Source organism: Hyaena hyaena, unplaced genomic scaffold (genome assembly GCF_003009895.1).
Source record: "Hyaena hyaena isolate Hyena2069 unplaced genomic scaffold, ASM300989v1 scaffold_239, whole genome shotgun sequence".
NCBI lineage: Eukaryota > Metazoa > Chordata > Mammalia > Carnivora > Hyaenidae > Hyaena > Hyaena hyaena.
The window spans coordinates 554,475-575,715 of NW_024080871.1; the positions used below are offsets into that span (position 1 = coordinate 554,475).

The window sequence follows — 21,241 nt, forward strand, 5'->3', positions numbered from 1 at the left end:
GAGAGAGAGAGAGAGACAGCGTGAACAGGGGAGGGTCAGAGAGAGAGGGAGTCACAGACTGAAACAGGCCCCAGGCTCTGAGCTGGCAGTCAGCACAGAGCCCGATGTGGGGCTCGAACCCACGAACCGTGAGATCATGACCTAAGCGAAAGTCGGACGCTTAACCGACTAAGCCACCCAGGCGTCCCATGGCTAGCATTTTATATAGGGTTTACTATATGCTAGGCAGTAGAATAAGAGGTTTTAGAATGTTCTTTCTAGGGTATGAAATATGATGGGTGTGAATTGTTATAACTGATTATTCTATTCTAGAATAGAGATAACATGAAAAAAAAATCCCATGCCACAAAGTTCACACATCTAATGTGTACAATTCAAATGATTTTTGGTATCTCTACAAAGCTGTTAAAATACATATTTATATATAGAAAAAGTTGAAGAGAAAAATACAAGTAGACAAATTAGTTTATGAGTATTTACTGACTTATATTCACTCAGTTTAAACCCATCATTAAAATGGTGAAGAAAGTCAAAGTTCTTTAAAAAAATAGATCAGTTCATCTGTACATCTAAATATTTTCCTTTACTATAGAAGTTTAAGAGGTTCTGAAACCCAATATGTACTATGCCAATAAATACTTTACAATATATACTGTAAGTATGATTTTCCTTTTCCTGGACAAATCATACAGGCAGAGGTATAGCAAACATAGTGTGCTATGATGAAAATGTATTTGGCAGCTTGGGCTTCTATAACACAACACTATTGCCTGGGTAGCTTAGAGAACAGGAATTTATTTCCCATATTTAGGAGTTGGGAAGTCTAAGATGCAGGTGTAGACTGATTTGGGTTGCTGGTGAGGGTTCCCTTCATGGTTTATAGATGGCCACCTTCTTACTATGCCCTCACAAGGTAGAGAGAGAGAGGAGGCAAATTCTCTGGTATTTCCCCTTATAAGGGGACTAATCTCATCATGAGGGACCCACTTTTAAGACCTCATTTAAGCCTAATTACAATCAAAAGCCCCATCTCCAACCCATCTCCAAGTACCGTCACATTGTGAGTAGACTTTTCAACATTGAATTTGGTTGATACAACTTACTGCATAGTAGAAATGTTGTGAGAAAAAGGCAAAAGAAAAGTTTTTTTTTTTTTCTTTATTGTGGTACAGGCTGGTAGCTCTTTACTAGAAAGAAAAGGAGAAAAAGGGGGCAGCTGTGGAAGTAGATATGAAAAGATAGATATGCCAGGAGCAAGAAGAAAGATTAAAAAACTTCTAAAATCTTCAATAGTCTATAATTGCTTTATGGTTTTATTTATAATTTATACACAATGTAGAATTAAGTCCATTACGAACAGGGATTTTTTTTTTACTTTGATATTATAAAATTCTATGTAGTACATTGTGCCCCATAATAGAAATGTGCCAAGCCTATAAAACTCATTTGAAACATAAAAAAGTCATTCAATGCAATGACAGCAATTGTTTGAACCTCTTTATAATACAGCTATGGCTCTATTATAAAAATATAAAAATTTCCTTACCATTGTGTAACTGTGGGCCACCTTCATTAACTCGATGCATCCTTGAGCATCTGCAAAGGCTCGGATCCCCAAACAGTTGGAGGGGTGCAACAGCTTCATGAGGAAGTGGCAGCACACTTCTACTACTTGGGGAAGCTGAAGAAGGCACGCTGCAGCAAGAAGGTTTTCAATGGTGTCTTCCTTTAATTCCAAGCAACCTAAACATTAAGTGAACAGAATCATGAAACCCCGTTTAGAACAATAACATATACCATTGTATTACTCAAAACATTAGGCCAAACTGCTAGAAATGAGCTCAGCCTAAACAGATAATCAAGATAAGTAGATTTTTGCTCACTGAAAGCCACCAATTGTTTTAAGCATCTTGCATGTTTTACTTCACATAATGTTCAAGATCTTCAACTTGAAGTGCAGTTTCAACTAAAGTGTTTGTATCCACTTCAGTAGAAGTTATGGGTGTTCCTTTTGTTGTGAATTAAGAAAAAAAAAGAGGGACAAGTTTCACAAAACACATCTACAAGCTTAGGAGGGCAAAGGTTTATGAAGTTTCTGACAATACATTCATGTGTATTTTAATATGAAGCGCTTATATGTGTAGAATGAGTAAATGTATATGTGCATATCTTATATATACATATGTTATAGATTGTGAATATTGTTGTTAACTCACTGTACCCATAATTAGAGTTCTCTGTAATTTTCCTTACCTTTTGGTCAGTTCTCTTAACCTCAACAAATGAGTTCTTGAGTATTTCCTCTTTGGTCCAACTACTGGAATAATTTACTAAAGAATTGGACTGTGGACTATTTGTAAAACATTTCTGTGAAGACTTCTGGGCTTAACTATTTGGGGTTAGTTTTTATTTGGCAATTAACACATCTTTAATAGGTTTATTCCCATTCAGATTTTGTCACTCAGGAATGAATGAGCATTTCTAAGCCATACAAATGGATTATTCCATCTGAGTTTTTGCAGCACAGACTGTTACTCTTCACTAGAAACAGCTTCATGCATTTTTTGAACACAGGACCAGGACACATGATAACATCAGGATACATGTCCATGGACTATGAGTAGGCGATGTGGCTTACTGCCACACCAAGGCATTTATGACTTGAGTGTGCTCCATCCATTCTCTTTCTCTTCTACCAGCAAAATAAAGGTGACATAAAACCCTGGTGGATGAGGGATGCACAAGGAGTAAGGAGCCTGTGTGCCTGAATCTACACCAAAAACTATTAGTTTCAAATAATAATAATGCAATATTTAAACTAATAAAACTCAATAAAGTCAAATACTCAACTGTATATAATTGTATTGGTTTATTGGCTTTATTGATTCTTGCAGTCTAATCTACTCTAATTTTTTTTTTTTAAAATAAGAAAATATTAAGAGAGTGAGAGAGCACAAGTTGGGGAGGGCCAGAGAGAAGGAGAGACAGAATCCCAAGCAGGCTCTGCACCATCAGCTTAGAGCTTGATGGGCTCAAAATCACAATCCATGACATCATGACATGAGATGAGATCAAGAGTCAGACGCTTAATTGACTGTGCTACCCAGGTGGCCCCAATTTACTCTAAATTGTATTTTTAATTTTGTTTTAATTAGTGTGTGCCTATAGTTATTGTAAAGATTTTCATGCCATAGATTGTTTATTTTTACCACTGTCATTCTTACTTTGTTAAATTAACCTGTCTTTTCAGTGGATTGTTTAATCATTTCAGCAAATCAACTTTTGTGGGTCTCGTTAATGCATAATACAGAGTAAGGATAACGGACAGTAGTTTTTTGAATTATTTTTATTAATTTTGCTCAGAAATTTTTGTTTTTGCTAAATATGAAAACTCTGGAAAGTATTGCCTATTTTTATTGAAATGGTTCTTTCTTCCTCCTTACATTTTTCAATTTTCTCCTTGAGGCTATTATCAAGGGCTTGGTATTGATCAAATCATTCTCTCCTGCATATCTGTAGTTTCTTTATATATTCCATTCACTGATTACCTCCCCAGTATATTTAATATTTCATTTAAACCTTATATTTAAAACTTTAAAAATATTTCATCTTTACTTCTAGAGGTTCTCTCCATGAGAATTATTTATATTAAAATTTATAATATATTTATATCTACCTTTTAATTCACGGATACTGGGGCACCTGAATGGCTCAGTCGGTTAAACATCTGACTTCAGCTCAGGTCATGAACTCACGGTTCATGGCTTCGAGTCCCATGTCAGGTTCTGTGCTGACAGCTAGCTCAGAGCCTGGAGCCTGTTTCCAATCCTGTGTCTCCCTCTCTCTCTGACCCTCCCCTGCTCATGCTGTCTCTCTCTCTCTCTCTCTCTCAGAAATAAATAGAACATTAAAAAAATAAGAAATAAGTAAATTCACAGATACTTATTTGGTATATCTAATATACTGCCTAATCTTAACTTACTAAAAATTTAAATAACTTTTAATGTAGAAATTCTATGAAAGAGAATCATTCATTTCACAGAATTTTTAATTAATTCATAAACATCAGTTTTTAGTCCTAAGTTTTAATAATGTCATTCTTTTTCTTTGATTATGGATTCATTTTATTTCTGGTGTTCTGTCTTTATATAACTTTATCACCTTTAGTTTTAACTATTATTACCCAAAAATAAGGATCTGTGTTCTACATTTAATTGCAAGATGTTAAGGATTTTAGATATCTTTCTGAGAAAATAATGTTTTATTTTCCTTTCTGAATGTTCTAAATTTGACTGAGGTTTAAAGTATCCAAACAAGTTTTATTTATATAGTTCTTCTACTTTTTGCCTCAGTAAGACCTATATTGCAAACTCTTATATTCAATGATAGTTATCAGTCCTATATAAAGGAGATATTTTAATTCATTTATGCACTTGGAAGACAGACTACATAAATTTGAAACTCAAATTCAGACGTATAGGAAAAAAATAATTGATTAACTTTCTTGTTTTTTCTTTCTTTCATTCTTGCTTTTTTTTCTCTTTTTTTGAGAGAGAGAGAGTGTATGTGAGAAGGGGGGAGGGACAGAGAGAGAATCTCAAGCAGGCTCCATTCTCAGCATGAAGCCCAATGTGAGGCTCAAATCCCATGACCCTGGGATTGTGACCTGAGCCAAAACCAAGTGAGACGTTCAACTGACTGGGAAAACCAGGCACTCTAACTTTCATTATTAATATGCTATCATCTAGTTGAAATTTAAGTGTGTATTTTTGCTAGCTAGTATTTATTTTCTAACTTCATGATGCTACTGCAATTTTTTTTAGATTTCTCCTTTTTTTCATCAGTAGTATTTCTATAGCATGTTAGAAAAGTTGCCTACTTTCATAAATTCATCTTTCTTTTTTTTCAATTTTTTAAATGTTTTATTTATTTTTTAGAGAAAGAGAGAGAGAGAGAGAGCAGGCGAGGGTCAGAGAGAGAAGGAGACACAGAATCTGAAGCAGGCTCCAGGCTCTGAGCTGGCTGTCAGCACAGAGCCCAACGCGGGGCTCCAACCTGCAAATCGTGAGATCATGACCTGAGCCGAAGTCGGACGCCCAACTGACTGAGCCACCCAGGTGCCCCATAAATTCATCATTAAGGACAGAATATTTATTAAGAAAGATATTTATAAACAGACTGTCTTTATCTTTTTCCAAACCAAAGTTTTTTATTTTGGATTTTTTTAACCTATAGTAATTTGCAAGAATAGTACAATAAACACCCATATACCCTTTACCTGGCTTCACCAAAGGTTAACATTTTGCCATATTTTTCTGCATGTGTTTGTGTGTATGTGTGTGTGTTTATGCTACAGCTGTTGAATTACTGGATTATTCCAACTGTTATACTTCACCCCTAAATACTTAAGCATGTGTGTCTAAGAACAAAGGCGTTCTCCTATAAACCACAATGTAGTTTTTACTCTTACAAAATTGATACACTAGTATTTGCTATGATGCAATTTCCCCAAATGTCTAAATAATATGCTTAAAGATCTTATTTTTAAATTCAGGATCGAATCAAGGCTTACACATTATATTTACTTGTAACGTCCCTTTACTCTCCTTTAACTTGTGTTAGTTTCTCAGCCACTTTGTCCTTCGTGACATTTATAACAATAGTGATGATTGCAGACTAGTTGTTCTGTAGAGCTCCCCCAGTTGGGTTAGTCATATTATATCACCACGATTAGACCTCTGAAATCTTTTTTTGACAGGGACATCATATAGGTGATATTCTATCCTTTGCAGTGCTTTTTATAGGGATGTTCATGATGTGGGTATGTCTCATCATTGATGGTGTTGTTTGGTGCCTTGTTTAAGGCAATGTCTGCTAGATTTCTTCATTTTAAAGAATTTTTTTTCCTTTATAATTAGTCAATATCTGTTGGGTGAGGGATAACTTTGCTTTCAAACATGACATTTCACCTATACTTAATATGTTTAATAGTTAAAGAGTTTTATGTTTTATTTATGAGGGTCACTGAAAGAATAAGAAAGCAAGGGAATCTACAGTATGCTTCCAAGTGTTGCAAAGGATTGATGAAGAAGGAAGAAAAAACAGGTAAAGTGGAAACAAGAAATTGAAATGAACACTGTATGAGAGAAAAATTAAAATACTTTTACTATATATATCAATTTCTAATTAAATTAGCTACCTAAATTGCAGTTTTAATATAAAAGAGGGACATTATCAATGATAAAATATAGAAATAGTTATTTTTAAACTTACAAGGTTTTAACAAATTCACAAGGATCCTTTATTTGGATATTATCAACTAGTAGAACATATCATAGGTCAATTTGGTAGCAGAGACATTTGCCAATACAGTTCTTTGAGGTGTTTATATCTCAAAATATCTTTCAATAAAAAATGTCAGGGGTGCCTGGGTAGCTCAGTCGGTTGAGTGTTTGACTTTGGCTTAGGTCATGATCTTGCGATTCATGGGTTCGAGCCCCACATCAGGCTCCGTGCTGACAGCTAGCTCAGAACCTGGGGCCTGTTTTGGATTCTATGTCTCCCTCTCTCTCTCTGACCCTCCCCTGCTCATGCTGTCTCTATCTCTCTCTCAAAAATAAATAAAAAAACATTAAAAAAAAAAAGTAAAAATGTCAAACAAAATATTCATCTGAAGTTGAAGGAGTCATACAAGCTCAAATGATTTTAAGATAATTACGGTAGTGTAGTTGTTGATATATATTTAAATGTTTATGACTATGGTAGTAAGCACAAGAATAAACTATTCTATAGTACTTTACCTAAGTAAAGATGGATCAGAAAGTGCATGATGGATACATTCATTAGCCTCTTTGTGGAAATGATTTTATGGGTGTATAACTAGATCAAAACATCAAATTATACATCTTATATATTATCAGTTTTCTATATGTCAATTACTCATCAATAAAGCTTTTAAAAAGAATACTTAAATGCGAACAAAGATGTTTAGTATCTATATTTTCTGAGGGGCTTTAATTCAAGCTTTACTAACAAAATCACAAAGATAGAATATTATAACTTAGAGAAATCATGGGTTATGTGTTAATTTTTTTCTTGAAGTTTATAATGTAGATAACATATTATAGCCATGGCAACTTCACATATGCAATGATCATTTAAAATACTTTATCAACATATTGTTAAAATAATTTCATAGATGTAAACATAGCATATAAAATGGTGGATGTGTATGGGTGTGTGTGTGTGTGTGTGTGTGTGTGTGCATGTTACTATTTTACTTTGCCGGATGAATACTTGAAAAGTGATTCAGAGATATTATGTCAGTGTAATGAGCTATAGGATATGTAAGATATCTGTTTATAAAACCAAATAGTCCAAATAGTGAGTCTAGCATTATACTTCATAATAATTTAGATAAAATTTTAGTAGGCATTTATCCTTCCTTTCCTATAAAAATAAAGGCAGGGGTGGGGGAGAGGAAAAACTTGAATTTTCACAGGTTGTCAATAGATTAATTTTTTCAGCTTACTTATGGTAACTGGATGCAAATTTGGAGGGTATAGGTATTGTTTGTTTGAAAGAGCTAAAATATTCAACTTTTTTCAATTTGGAGTATATCCAATGAAAAGACCATTTGTAAAAGCCAGAAGGCACAAATGGAATATTAGTGTGTGTTGAGCTTGAATGCACACAAATTGAGCTACTTCATGCATGATATTTTTCTTCGTAGAAAATATACACATATACACTAATGGGGAAAGTCTACATATTTTTACTTTTCATGCCATGGAAAATTGGTTTTAAAATATCTGATACTTAAATTAAACTTTGGATACCTAAAAGCCTTTCATTGTAATAATAGAAAGCCTTGAAGAATTTTCTTAAATAGTAAGGAAATAGTTATAATCTCATTTGACAAAGGGAGAGGAGGGTTGTCTCCGGAAATGATTAACTGAAAGCTTCAACACATCATCAGAAAATGACCATCTTCTCAAGTGCGTTGTTTCAAGCTTCAGATTGGACAGAAAAACACCCATAAGAAGAGAAACTCTTCCTTCATTCATGTGTCTCTTGAATCAGTGAAGAAATCTTTACTGAAAGTTCCCCAGAAGTTTTCCTTTCAGGTCGCCTTAACAAAAATAGTATCACATGACCATGTTTAATCAATAATTAGCAATGTGGTAAAACTTCAATAATTGATTTTGACCCTATAGGAACTAGACTGATAGAATTAGTCACCATCCCTTGAATCAATTTTGGAATAAGAACAGGATGTCTTTTGAATGGAGTATCTCCAAATGTGTGCTACATATATCTATATGTCTCATCTTGAGTAGATATTAAAGTGACTGAGTATTCTAACTATGTTTCGATAGACTTAAACTGTTTTTCTACAAAATAATATATTTAAATTTACACTGTATTGTAATGAAAACAGAATGGGAAGGAAAAGGTGAAGATTATGGAAGAATGTGAATTTATGCTGCTGTATTTGCAATGGACAAGTGATATCCTATTACCAACTGTGCTGTACAACCTTATTTGATCCATATAATCAGTTACATTAAAAAAGAATTGATTTCACCAAATAGATACAAAAGTTGCCTATAAAATCCAGAAAGTAAATTAAATCTATCAAATCAATCAATCATCTATCATCTCTATCTTCAGTACAAAGCAAGAGAAGTAATACCATTACCACACTAGAACTGAAACAAAATTAAAAATTAATATTTAAGTAATTCATAGAAATTCTTAGAAATAAACATTTTTCTTAAAGTACTTTAAATTTACAGGAAACTTACAAAATAATGTAGATTTCTCATATTAAATACCCACCTATTTTTCTTTGTTGTTAACATTCTACATTAGTATGATACATATGTTAAATCATAGAACCAATACTGGTATAGTAGTATTAACTAAGTCCATACTTTAATTTACTTTTTTTAAAAAAACCAACCTATTTAATATCCCTTTCTCTGTTTCAGGATCTCATGCAGGATATCATATCTTATTTAGTGATAATGTCTCCTTAGGCTCCTCTTGGCTGTGACAGTTTCCCAATTTTCTTTGTTTTTGATGACTGACTGTTTTGAGGAGTTTTAGTTAAGTATTTTGTAGACTGTCCCTCAATTGAGATTCATTTAATTATGATTACAGTGGAATATGGGTTCTGGTCTCATCACATCATACCAAGGGTACATACTATCAACATGACTCATCACTGTTGATGTTAATTTTGATCACTTAGTAGGCGTAGTGACACTTTTGGGCAACCAACTTGAGCAATGGAAACCTAAATAGAGTAAAAGGGTCCACAGTCACCCAAGGGGCTGAATACAAAGAGGCCCATTAGACAACCTACCTCAAAATATCCATAAGCTTTAGCTGACCAATGGGTTACTTATACCTGGACATACATACAAAAAAAGGAAAATTCCATGTCTCCATACCTCCTCACCTTCTCCGCTTACCTACAGCCACCAAGGCCTCCTAGCAGACAGGCCCTCTTTTGCTATCCTTCCTCCTGCTCCCTTGCCATGTATTCAGTAAACCTCCATCTCCTTTATTCTTCTTAGGTGAACTTTTTTAGCACCCAAACCACTGGCCTCAATCCAACTGGGTTGCCAAACAGCAGAAGTAGCATTTGTCAGGTGTCTCCATTATAAAATTACCCTTGGGTCTCCTTTTCTATACTGTGCTTTCTGGAAGGAAGTCCTTATGAATGGCCACACTTGAAGAATATGGATTTGTGGCCTATTTCCTTGAGGGCATATTAATTACATAAATGATGTAGAATTCCACATGGGAGATTTGTGTATTCTTGGTTATTTATTTACTTTCTCAATAATCTATATCATCAAATTCCTAAGATTTTTTGAGTGATAAAAAAAAGCAGGAGCATTAAGAGAATGTTGGTTTGCATCATTTTATTATTTTTAATAGGCTTATATGTCTTTTTAACAGCTACCAAAAGAAATTGATTTTTATTGCACTTTAGACTTTTGCTACCATCAAATTATTCCTTATTCTAATATGCTCCAATTACTGGCTCCCTGGTCCCCTGCTCACCTCTTATGTGGAAGAAAATCTTGGTTGTTATCTAAAAAATCATAGCAAGCCAGTTTTATAAAACAGAATGACAAGCTATGCCTAGAAAATCTTATAATCTTAGACCTTATTAATCAAAAAAACAATGTCTTTCCTGTATTCTAGCCATAAGAAAAGCACACATCATGTTTTTTAAGTAGTAAATATATCTTGGAGTTTAAGGGCTTACTGTTGGAAAAGTCAGGGAAATATCTATGCAAGAACCCATGAAAGGTAGTTGTAATAATAAAGGCCATCATTTTTCTAATTCTAACTGCACATCTTTTCTTTAAGAAGTGCAGGGGCACCTGGGTGGCTCCGTCGGTTAAGCATCCAACTTTGGCTCAGGTCATGATCTCACCGTTGTTGGGTTCAAGGCCTGTGTCTGGCTTTGTGCTGACAGCTCAGAGCATGGAGCTTGCTTCAGATTCTGTGTCTCACTCTCTCTCAGCCCCTCCCCTGCTCATGTTCTGTCTCTCTCAAAAATAAACACTAAAAAATGTTTTTAAATAAACAAATAGTCCAATGGGTATTGGAACTAAAAAACTCAGTACCTAAGTTGTTTTAAATTTAATATTAACATATCAATGATATGGAAAAAACAAGAAATCGTTTGCTGAGAAAAATCTTGACATTTTCTGAACATACCCTTGACCCACATTCATGCACATGTGTTTAGCTTACTTGATTTTTAACCATAGAATATACTCCTTAATTTTTAGTATATCAAAGCTTATAACTCTGTCCTTAATCAACTACATAAATATTTTTTTCTACTTCTAGTACCTGCTATGGGATTTGCTCTAACTCAGCCTGTCACTCAATACTTAAGGAAATTTTGGTTGTGAGAAAAATTAAAAATAAAGGACCAATGCATAATTATACAAGTTATACAAACTTGTACTGGAAGTAACATAATTTGTCTACTGGTATATCAAACATACCATACATATGTTCATTTGGCTATTATAAAATTATATACATTAGGATACCTTTAGGAGGAACATATACTTTTGAGTTCAGTATCAGTAATACGAATCTCTTTAAATTAAATGTACCTACAACCCAACTGATTTGATTCCTGGATTTTAATACTTTATTCTTTGGTACCTGAAGTTTTTAGTAATTTGTGTGTCTGGGCAACATCATTTGAACTTAGAAGAAATAGTTCCATAACTCATTATTATATCCACTTTTAGCAAATTAGTGAAGTTGTCTGAAGTATATGATATAGTGTTTTACAAATATTCAGATATTCAAAAATATGCTTCTCAGATTTTAATATTAGAAACCTATGCTTATACTAAGCAAGATATTTGTTTTTATTTTATAACATAACTGATTATGCTTCTTTCTTTGCCTTGGTGACTGAGAAGCTAAAACAAATTGGCATGTAATTTCTATGAATACAAACAGAAACATATGACTCTTGTGGTGTAAATCATACTAGAGGTGCTGTGGATTTGAATCTGGATGCTTTTTTCAGGTATTTTTTACTTGAATTTCTGTGTTTAATGTATCATAGATACCTAGGCATGAAATTAAGACTAAAGTTATAGTTGTGGCTTCCGTAAATGACTTTATATTTGTTCTTCCTTTATTGTTCTATTTCAGTCATAAAAATAGAGGGGAGATTGAAAGGGATAAATACAGGAAAATATAACTTGTCACTGGACAGATCTTACAACAACATTATATAGAAGTACATTCTCATAGAACTAGGTTGAATTGAAGTTATCTACAAAGTTGCTCCATCTTGGGGCACTTAAAGATTTTATGCACTCAGTTGGATGGATGTGATGCGGAAATAAAAAGAGGCTGCAGTTTTGACATTTATCATCTGGCAATTTGCCCAGACTGAGAGTTCTACCTGTGCCGGTGTCCATACCACCCCCTTCCTCTGTACACTATGGCTTCTGAGTTGCCAGCTGTTTTTTGTTTCATTTATTTAACAGATAACTTTCTTTGGAGCACAATCTTGGCTCTCAAAATATGCTTAATAAGTTATCTTATTCCTTTACTGCTATCATTATGGATCTTTTCAGAGACTTACCACTTTCATTTTCTGACTGTAAGTATTCATATTTTTCTTGAAATTTTCACACCTAACAATCTATAATCATAATCAATATTTCTTAGCCTCAAAATAGTTACAAAGTGTTATTGTAGGCATGTACAGTTAACTCTTCAATACATGTCAAAACACAAAACACTGCCCTATACATTATCGATACCTTATTTTCCTCTCTTATGTATTTTACCTTGAAGCCATTTTAAGTCATTTTGTGACATGGCAAATTTAAATTAAATGCATATAAAAATGAGGCTTGTACTTGAGGCCCTTCCTATATTTTCTTTAACTTAACTTGATAAAATAATAAATTGTCAAAAATTTAAATGTCATATTAAAAATGCCCTTTTATCAGAAAGTAGGCCATAGAGACCAAGAATATATATGAAAATAATTAATGACATATATCTCAAAGTATTGTTTACATTCTGCAGACATGGACATATCAGAAATGAAAATGTTATATGTTAAAGTGATTTTTACAATCCTCACAGAGAATTCTTCCATTACTAGTCCATACTTTCTTTATTGATATTTTATTCTTTATTATGCTTCCTCCCACCCACACACTCTTCTAAATATTTCTAAATCTAACAATTTCTTCAGAGAAGAAATGATGAAGTGGGAAATAGGCATCAGACTCGCATGAATGCCATTTAGTGGAATATTTTCTCTGGTGGAGCAATGTGTGTGCTATGATATGCCTAAGAAAGGTCAAGTGTGGTCTCAAGGAGACAGGATACAAGGTACTCCTCCAGGATATCTTGAGCACACCACTCACTGCTGGCTGAAATGTCTTCCCTATTGGGTAACCTTACCACCCTTTATCTGAGGTAGACAAAGCATTTAAAATTAAAGTACTTAGAGTCCTCATTATGAATTGGGAAGAAGACGAAGGAAAAATCTCTCCTGAATGAAAGTGGAAAACCAGACAAAAAGGTAATTTCTGGAAGAATTCAGAAGGGGGCAGTGACTGGAGTTGTTCTATTTGCTTGTTTTTGTTTCTTTATTCACTTGTTTCAGTTGTTTTTGCCACTACATAGTATCTGTGCAAAGAATCAGTTCTATCAAATTTTAAATGCAAAGCATTAAGAAATAGTCAAAATACAACTAAAGTAGTATTTTAAAAGATGTGTACTGTTCAGAAATATATGTGACATTGGTGCTGTATTTTCCCTACTGCACAATAAAGCTGAGTCTTATAAGAAGTAACAGAGATGTGTGTAAAACATCCTGAAAATGTTAAATGTTAAACATGTAGTGTTTCCTATAATTCTTCTTATTTACATAAAAACAACAAAACAAAATTAAACTTAAATGTGCAGTTATGAAATTGTGAATATCAAAGTTTGAGGAATATACTACAACTAGTGCTATGATCAGTCATAAACAGTTCTCAGTTTGTAACATCTATATACTTTCCTCAGATTATTCACGATTTTGTGTAAAAGGAAACTAATTATAAGAAAAAATATGTTTTATGGTTGTTGGTACTGGGAAATGGAAGGTGGCAATAATGTAACGACATATAAGGAGCATTCCCTCTCATATTAATCAGACAGAAGTTTGAGTAACTTTATATCTAGTAGAATGCTCACTGAAATGTCATTGAGAAAACTGGATCATGCTTTAACATCCATGTAATTATGTGGACCTCTCTACCAAGATATTTTCATTTTTGTATCTGACAATAACATTTGACTAATTGCCCATCTTAGGATGTTACTGTGTGGAATAAGATAAAATATGCTAAAATAATTAATGTAGTATGTAATAAAAACATAATTAAAATACATAAGGCAGCAAAATTACAAGTAGGTGGTTTAAAAATATTTAGTATTAAAAATGTATATAAAATTTTACATACAAATTAGAATTCATATTGTAATACTAAAGCATATAATATATCAGATTCAAAATTAATAAATGTTGGCAAACAAAGTGTTGACTCCCTCCCCAGTTCTGTCTCCAGTTTCATTTAAAAAAAATTATTTGTTTTTGAGAGAGAGAGAGCACAAGCAGGGAAGGGGCACAGAGACAGAAACATGGAATCTGAATCAACCTCCAGGCTCTGAACAGTCAGTGCAGAGCCCAAATCAGGGAGGGCTAGAACTCCTAAACCATGAGATCATCACCTGGGCCAAAATCAGACTCTTAACCAACTGAGCCACCCAGATGCCCCTCCAGTTTCATTTTTTTATAATGGATTGTGCAAAGGATTTGATGAAACTTCTAAAAATACCTATTATAAATAATCATCATAATTGAGTGTTTATAATCTGCTAAGCATTATGCTAAACTCACTTTTATTTGTTTAATTACTCTTTAAAACAATCCTCTTACTTAGGCATTATTATTTTTCCTTTCTTATGGTTGAGTAATATTAAGACTCTGTAAGTCTAAGTAATTGGACCAAGATCTCTAAGTATGAAAATGGGGGAGCCCAAGGGATATAATAAAAATACTTGAGGAATAAGAAGCAAGTACATGCCAATTAGAGTAAATGTCCAACAGTTCAAGTGAACACTGGGCTGCAATATCTCAGTGAGTTCTGGTTGATTATTAGTCCTAGCAAAGGCCAAAGAAAACCCCACATATTTCTGATGTTAAATTCTATATGCTATTACGCAAATGCAACAGAATCAAGTGTACAGATATTTTGAGATTAGAGTGATGGTTAAATAATCCTGGTAAAATATAGTCAAATATAAGACTAATGCACAAAAATATATAACATGTACTCTGCACACATGCTATACTGTCATATGATTCAGTTTCTGCCTTCCTAGCAACCAAAGCAAAATGTAAGATTCAAAGAACATGTAAACAATTTTCCTGTACAATATCTAGTACCCAAAGGAAAATCTAAAAAAAAAATTATAAGATTGTGAGCAACAATAACATAAAATCCAACCAGGTTTTTTTTTTAAGAAGGCAAAGTTGATTATAAGATGAGACCGGAGGGATTTTCCTTACTTGGAGACCCAGAAAATAAATGTGAGTTACAGGGCAGAAAAGACATAACCTTTCCTCTATCTGTAGTAAATATTAAATTTCACAAAGCAATTTCTTTTTCAATCTGTCTGTGAAATCCCATAACATGAAGCCAGGATGCAGTTCAGTAACCATAACAGATCATTGTGAAATATTCAGAAGATATATGTAATTTTTTATTACTTATTTTAATGCAAAAAATTTCCCTAACTTAGTTTATATTATTTATTGTTGCACATACACACACATACCCAAACACACACACACACACACACAAACACACGGGTTCTTAGGATAATGAAAAGGGGAGAAGTATGATAGTAATATACAACTGATTTATTCTTGTTTTTATTATTTTCCTTTGTTTCTTAATGGATATATAGGTTATTTCATCATCCTATGGAAGTTATTAAATCAAAATTTTAATTGATGGGATATAATAATAGATAAAACCAGTCTTTAAAGGTTCAATTTCTTAAACTGAGAACAGAAATTGTCTATGTAATAAAAGTTCTAACTTTAAGACTAATATTCTGCTAATGTGCTTGCATAATTCATGCCACTTGAATTAAACCAGTAATAAAAATGTAACGATAACTTATTTTTAATTACGACAAAAAATTCTGAAGGGAGTTTAGAATATTCAGTCCAAGCTGACTATATTGATGTATATTTTTTTAATATTAAAATAGAACATTAAACTTTTTAGTTCCTGTGTGTGTGTATTTATTTCATTCAAATGTTTGGCAGTAAGCAGAAGCTATCTTAACATTTGTTAGCATGTACTAAGACTTTAATTAACTTCAGTGGCACATAAACCTTTTTAAAATTTTTTTAAGGAAGTTAACTCTTCAGTATGATTAAAGGTTTGCTATTTGGCAGTTTAATTTTCTACCTCTCTTCTTAATACTACTGCTAGATGGACAGCTTCCTTTATTTAAACTGTGTCCTTATCAGTTCTCTACAGGACCTGACATACTTAGCTAGTAACCCTGCAATCCCATCTCTCACATTTGTTAGAACTCTATTTCCTTACACATCAATGAACACAGTATATTTTCAAGTATGTCCAGATAGTAGGGACTGTGTAAAAGATAAACCAGAAGGGAATTTCTATCAACCTGAAAGCAACTTTAAAATACAGTGAACTCCAGAGCATTCTTTTCAAATATATTACATTTCCTCTTTCATTTTCACAATGTGATCATCAATTTTTGGCTAGAACTGAAATGTGTGTGTGTGTGCGTATGTGTGTGTGTGTGTGTGTGTGTATACATATCTTCATATGTATTTATTTATATACACAATAATATAATAGTCTTCAAAATTTGCTTTATACTTTTCTCTAATGAAGAAATATTAGACTGTGTATATCAAAAGTATGTTTATACAAACAAAGGCAACAAAGGTTAGTTATTTTAAACCCTAAACTCAAAAGTCACCTCGTTAACAGTGTCTTATTGTTTGCCTCCCTCTCTCTCTTTTTTTCTTTCCCCTATGTTCATCATTTTTGTGTCTTAAGTTGCACATATGAGTGAAATCATATTGTATTTGTCTTTCTCTGACTGACTTATTTCACTTGGCATAACACATTGTAGCATAACACATTCTAGCATAATGCATTCCAGCTTAATACATTCTAGCATAATGCATTCCAGCTTAATACATTCTAGCATAATGCTTTATATCTTGATGAAGTCCCAGGAGTTCCCTTTTGCTTTTGCAACCAGTCGTAATTTATATTTTATCTTCTGGTCCCTAGTGTGACCTAATTCATGCATTGTGCTTAAATATTATTAGCTGAATTATAGTTTGATTTTGAAAAACTGATATGTAATCTTATATATCCTTTGGATTGAAACTAAGCATTCAAACTTTAAATGTAAGGTATGGGGGCGCCAGGGTGGCTCAGTCGGTTAAGCATCCAACTTCAGCTCAGGTCATGATCCCATAGTTTGTGGGTTCGGGACCTGTGTCGGGCTCTGTGCTAACTGCCAGCTCAGAGCTGGAGATTGTTTCAGATTCTGTAGCTCCCTCTCTCTCTGACCCTCCCTGCTCATGCTGCCTCTCTCTCTCTCAGAAATAAATAAGACATTAAAATTTTTTTTAAACATAAGGCATGAATTATTAAAGGGCACTATTTTATAATATACACTGTTGCTTAAATGGGCCTTTGTTCTCTGAATAGCTAAGATCATACTCAGATTTCTTGGTTAAAGCCATAAAAAAATCCAATGAAAAGTTTTAAAAAGCAGAAATTTGGAACTCCTTAAACAGCCAATTAAGAACTCTGGAAAGTGATATGAACCTCATATTAGGTAGACAATTATTTCTAACACTGGTATAATTTTTTATTTCCTTTTCATTCTTGAGCTATGGCAATGTGTGAAAAGAAATTGACTGATTGGTGCCTTTTAAGTAAAGAAGCTTATTTTGATACCATAATAATTAGATGTTGTTCTAATTGCTGTATCTTAATCCTTCATACTTCTAAACATGTACAACTTTGTCAGCAGAAGATATTACTGATTTTCTTTATCCTATCTTACATATTGTTAACACTAACCTTTTATTATTATATCTTTTCCCTTAAAGATATTCGTATTCCTTTGAGGTATTAGCATCAATGCAGCCACCCCAGGTATCCAGGCCACTCTCCCTAGTAACCAGGAAAAGAAACCCTATGAATACTGCCTTAGTTCTTATGAATTTCTACCAGGCCACTGGTCTCATTTCTTCTTATTCTAATTTGTTACAGTAGGGAAAAGAGGAGTAGACAGGGAGGGAGGGTGTCTCCTGCATCTTACTATGTACACATTTTACTACCTGAAATTCTTTAAGGGATAATTTCTCTTTCTTTGAATCAAAGATTATTAAACCCTATAATCATTGAAGCTTATCTTAGTCAAAAGTTTATTTCAAGCTATTTTATCCTTTCATTCTTTTCCTTAATATCTAAGCTAATGAAATAAATTAAGCACATAGGGTTCTTTCAAATCTCATCGGCTTTCTAGATCTCATGGAAATTTTTATCTGTTTCAATCATTTTAAAGCAATCTTATGTATATGTATTGAACGCTTTACTTCCACAGCTAATAGTGAACTATCAGTTCTTGACAGAGTGGATCCTCCTTAATTTCTTTCAAAGCCTCTCAAACTTCAGTTTAAGGAAATATTACCAAATAACTGACCCAATATCTTTATTGCCTTTCAATTTTTCCCTTCTTCAATGAGGCATTTATTTTTATCTTTCTACCAAGAAAAATCTCTGAGACTAGCTAGCACATTACCTAAGTGGACACATAGATGGGTACTTTCTATGATTCGCTTTCTGTCGTTTGCTCACTTGATCTCTTCTGTTGTCATATTTTAGTACATATCTATTATAGGTAAATAGATCTATCAAAAGACCAAGTATCTTATGTTATGCCTAAAATTCTCCCAATATCAGCTGGTAAATCATTTGCTCATCTTACTTTTCTATAAACTATCAAAAATTTATGAACTACCAGGGAGTATGGATGTTGGAGAAAAACCAAAAGTGACAGTGGCACGTGAAAGGCCACTTTGTATCCTGCCTGTCCCCTATAAAGCAGAGCAAAATCTGGGTCATTACATTCAGCAGGGAGCTTTGAAACATCTTCCAACTTTGTGCTGCATGATGATGAGTGTCTTTTGACCTAGTTTTGAACAAGAGAATTGCAAGGTTGCCAGGCCATGGAAGCTGTTAAGGAGTGGATTTATGCCTTTCTGTTGCTAGAAAGATCCCTAAAATGGAAGATTCAGGATTCTTCTCTTTCAAGGAAACAATAATGTGGTTACCTTTGCCATCCTCTGGCTGAGAGGCCACTGATAGGCTCTGTTACTATTTCAAGCTGTATGCAGATTGCAAGCAGTTAAGATGGTCTTAATGGCCCCTCAGCTTGACTACCTATTCACGCTACTTCCTGCCTTTGGGGTCTCCCTTTCCTTAGAGCATTTACTCCAGAAAACCTGTAATTATAAATTCTTTGTCTACCCCTTTGAGATGTAAATATTTTGAAAAGCCTTTTTGCCAGTTTAACAAGCCAGGAATCTTGTTCTCAAGGACCTGGAAGCATTCCCTTTGAAATGCCAACTTCAGGGATGATAGTACCCTTATTTCTCAGTTTTTGTGGGAGAGTACAAGTATACCTTGAGTGAGTGCCTTGCTCTAAGTTGTAAAATTAGGTCATATCACAAAGATAGGTAACAGTCTACTCTTCCTTTAGGTAAAGCAAAATCGCAACCACAGATGGCCTGTGGTCTCTATCATCCTAGCATTTACAAGTCTTCTCTCCCTCACTTTAAATACTGAATTCTGTCTGTTTCACCTATAGTTACTTTTACTGTTTTTAACTTTGCCCAGTACAATATTTACTTAGACAAAATAGAATTTAAAAACAATTCAGGCCAGGAAATATCTACGTCTGTCCGCCACATTGATACTTTGAGATACAGCATAGATTTTTCTTTTCAAAAAGGCTTCATTGACTCATTAAGTGTTATATTAGGAAACTCCTCTCGATGAGAAGCCAAATCCTCCAAGAACACAGATTCCCAATAGTTTAACAGCCTTTTAGTTCTAGTGACCGATCTTCACAATGTCATCTTATGTGGCCTGTAACCTGAAATACTACAAAAACACATCTCCTTAAACTAGGATCCTCTGCTTTGATAACCAGGCCCTAGCCTACCTTTTATTTGTATTTCATACTAGGATTGAGAGTTCAGACAAAAAGAACCACCAGCCATTTCTAAAAAAAAATATTACATCAATTCATTTATCTGCCTTTGCTTCCATCACAAGATTTTATTAAAATGTCTCCCTTTACCACACTAGTCTTGAAAATGATTAAAATGTTTTAAATGAATATGAGCCCTGATAATGTCTGGAGTGGCAGGTTTTATGTCTTCAAACTCCCTTTTAATGTGTCACATTATATTGTATTTATTCCCTCACATAACTTCTCCACTCGGACTGTAAGCTTCTGTAAGACAAAGACATGACTGATTCATTGGTTTATTCTCCAGAGATACAAGTTATACTTGCACATTTGAAACATTCAACAAATGTTTGCTAATTGGCAAACTTATCTGAATGTGCTAAGTATAACATGGCGCAAAGGCCATTAGAAAATATCAACATAGTAGAGCAGGAAGAAAATGCTTCAAAAACTGGTCAGTTTCATAACTCTAAATATCTTCACTGTCCCTTTCAACTAAGTTTGTCAAATCCACATTAAATGTTCTGTTAAGATTTTCATGTTAAAATAATATAATACAAGGAGACAGGATTCTTTCAACCGATACTTTCCAAAAGGAAAGACAATGAGAATCTATTTCTTTGTCTAATTCTCTATTTATGGACATTAACAAATTTTTGAGAATTAATAACCTCTCTGCTCCTCTCCCCAGGTCATTTCATTGGCTATATTTATAAACTTATTAAATCCTTTGTGGAAGGAAATAGGGTGTATGTATACATAAATACGCTTTTTATTTCGTGACAAATGAAAAGGTAGCCTGATTTTTCTCTTTTCGATAATCTTTCAACTGAAAAAATCAAATACACAAACTAAGCACTTTTTTAACCTTTAAATCCCATACCCAAATTCTAAAATTCATGAGAGGAGCAACATGAAGCTATAATTCTTTTACAGTACCTGTATATGCAAATTGGACAAGGTCCCAGAGGGCATTGGGGTCTATGCCTTCCATCTTGATCTCCTCTTGCTTGGCTTCACAAACATCACTTGTAAACATGGCAGCAAAATAGTCGGAGACTGAGCTCAGAACAAGCCTGAAAGAGTCATAGGATCTAATTTAAGTCACAATTGTAAAACAGAAAAATGCTGACTACTAATAAGAATGCAGTCCAGACTCTATCTACCTAGATACCATCTGTGTATCTCTGTATCATCTATCAATCTACTTATTGCCTTACAGATTGTACTTTTCAAAACTAAATTAGGATATTCTGTTCCACCTTTGGTCACAGAACATTAACCTACATTTTTTTCCACCATTTTAAACACATTTTTTTTTCTTTCTCACATTTAG

At 33.6% G+C, this 21,241-nt stretch overlaps 1 protein-coding gene across 2 annotated transcripts in view; it reads right to left on the minus strand.

The window, feature by feature from the left end:
* KLHL1 (kelch like family member 1) overlaps positions 1-21,241 on the minus strand; it is a 368,129-nt gene that overhangs the window by 212,896 nt on the left and 133,992 nt on the right. For both annotated transcript variants that reach the window (XM_039244388.1, XM_039244387.1), the window contains 2 exons: positions 20,845-20,981; positions 1,547-1,743 (listed from right to left, as the gene is read on the minus strand). In XM_039244388.1, the coding sequence (XP_039100319.1) occupies positions 1,547-1,743; positions 20,845-20,981 (334 nt within the window). The remainder of the gene's footprint in view (positions 1-1,546; positions 1,744-20,844; positions 20,982-21,241) is intronic.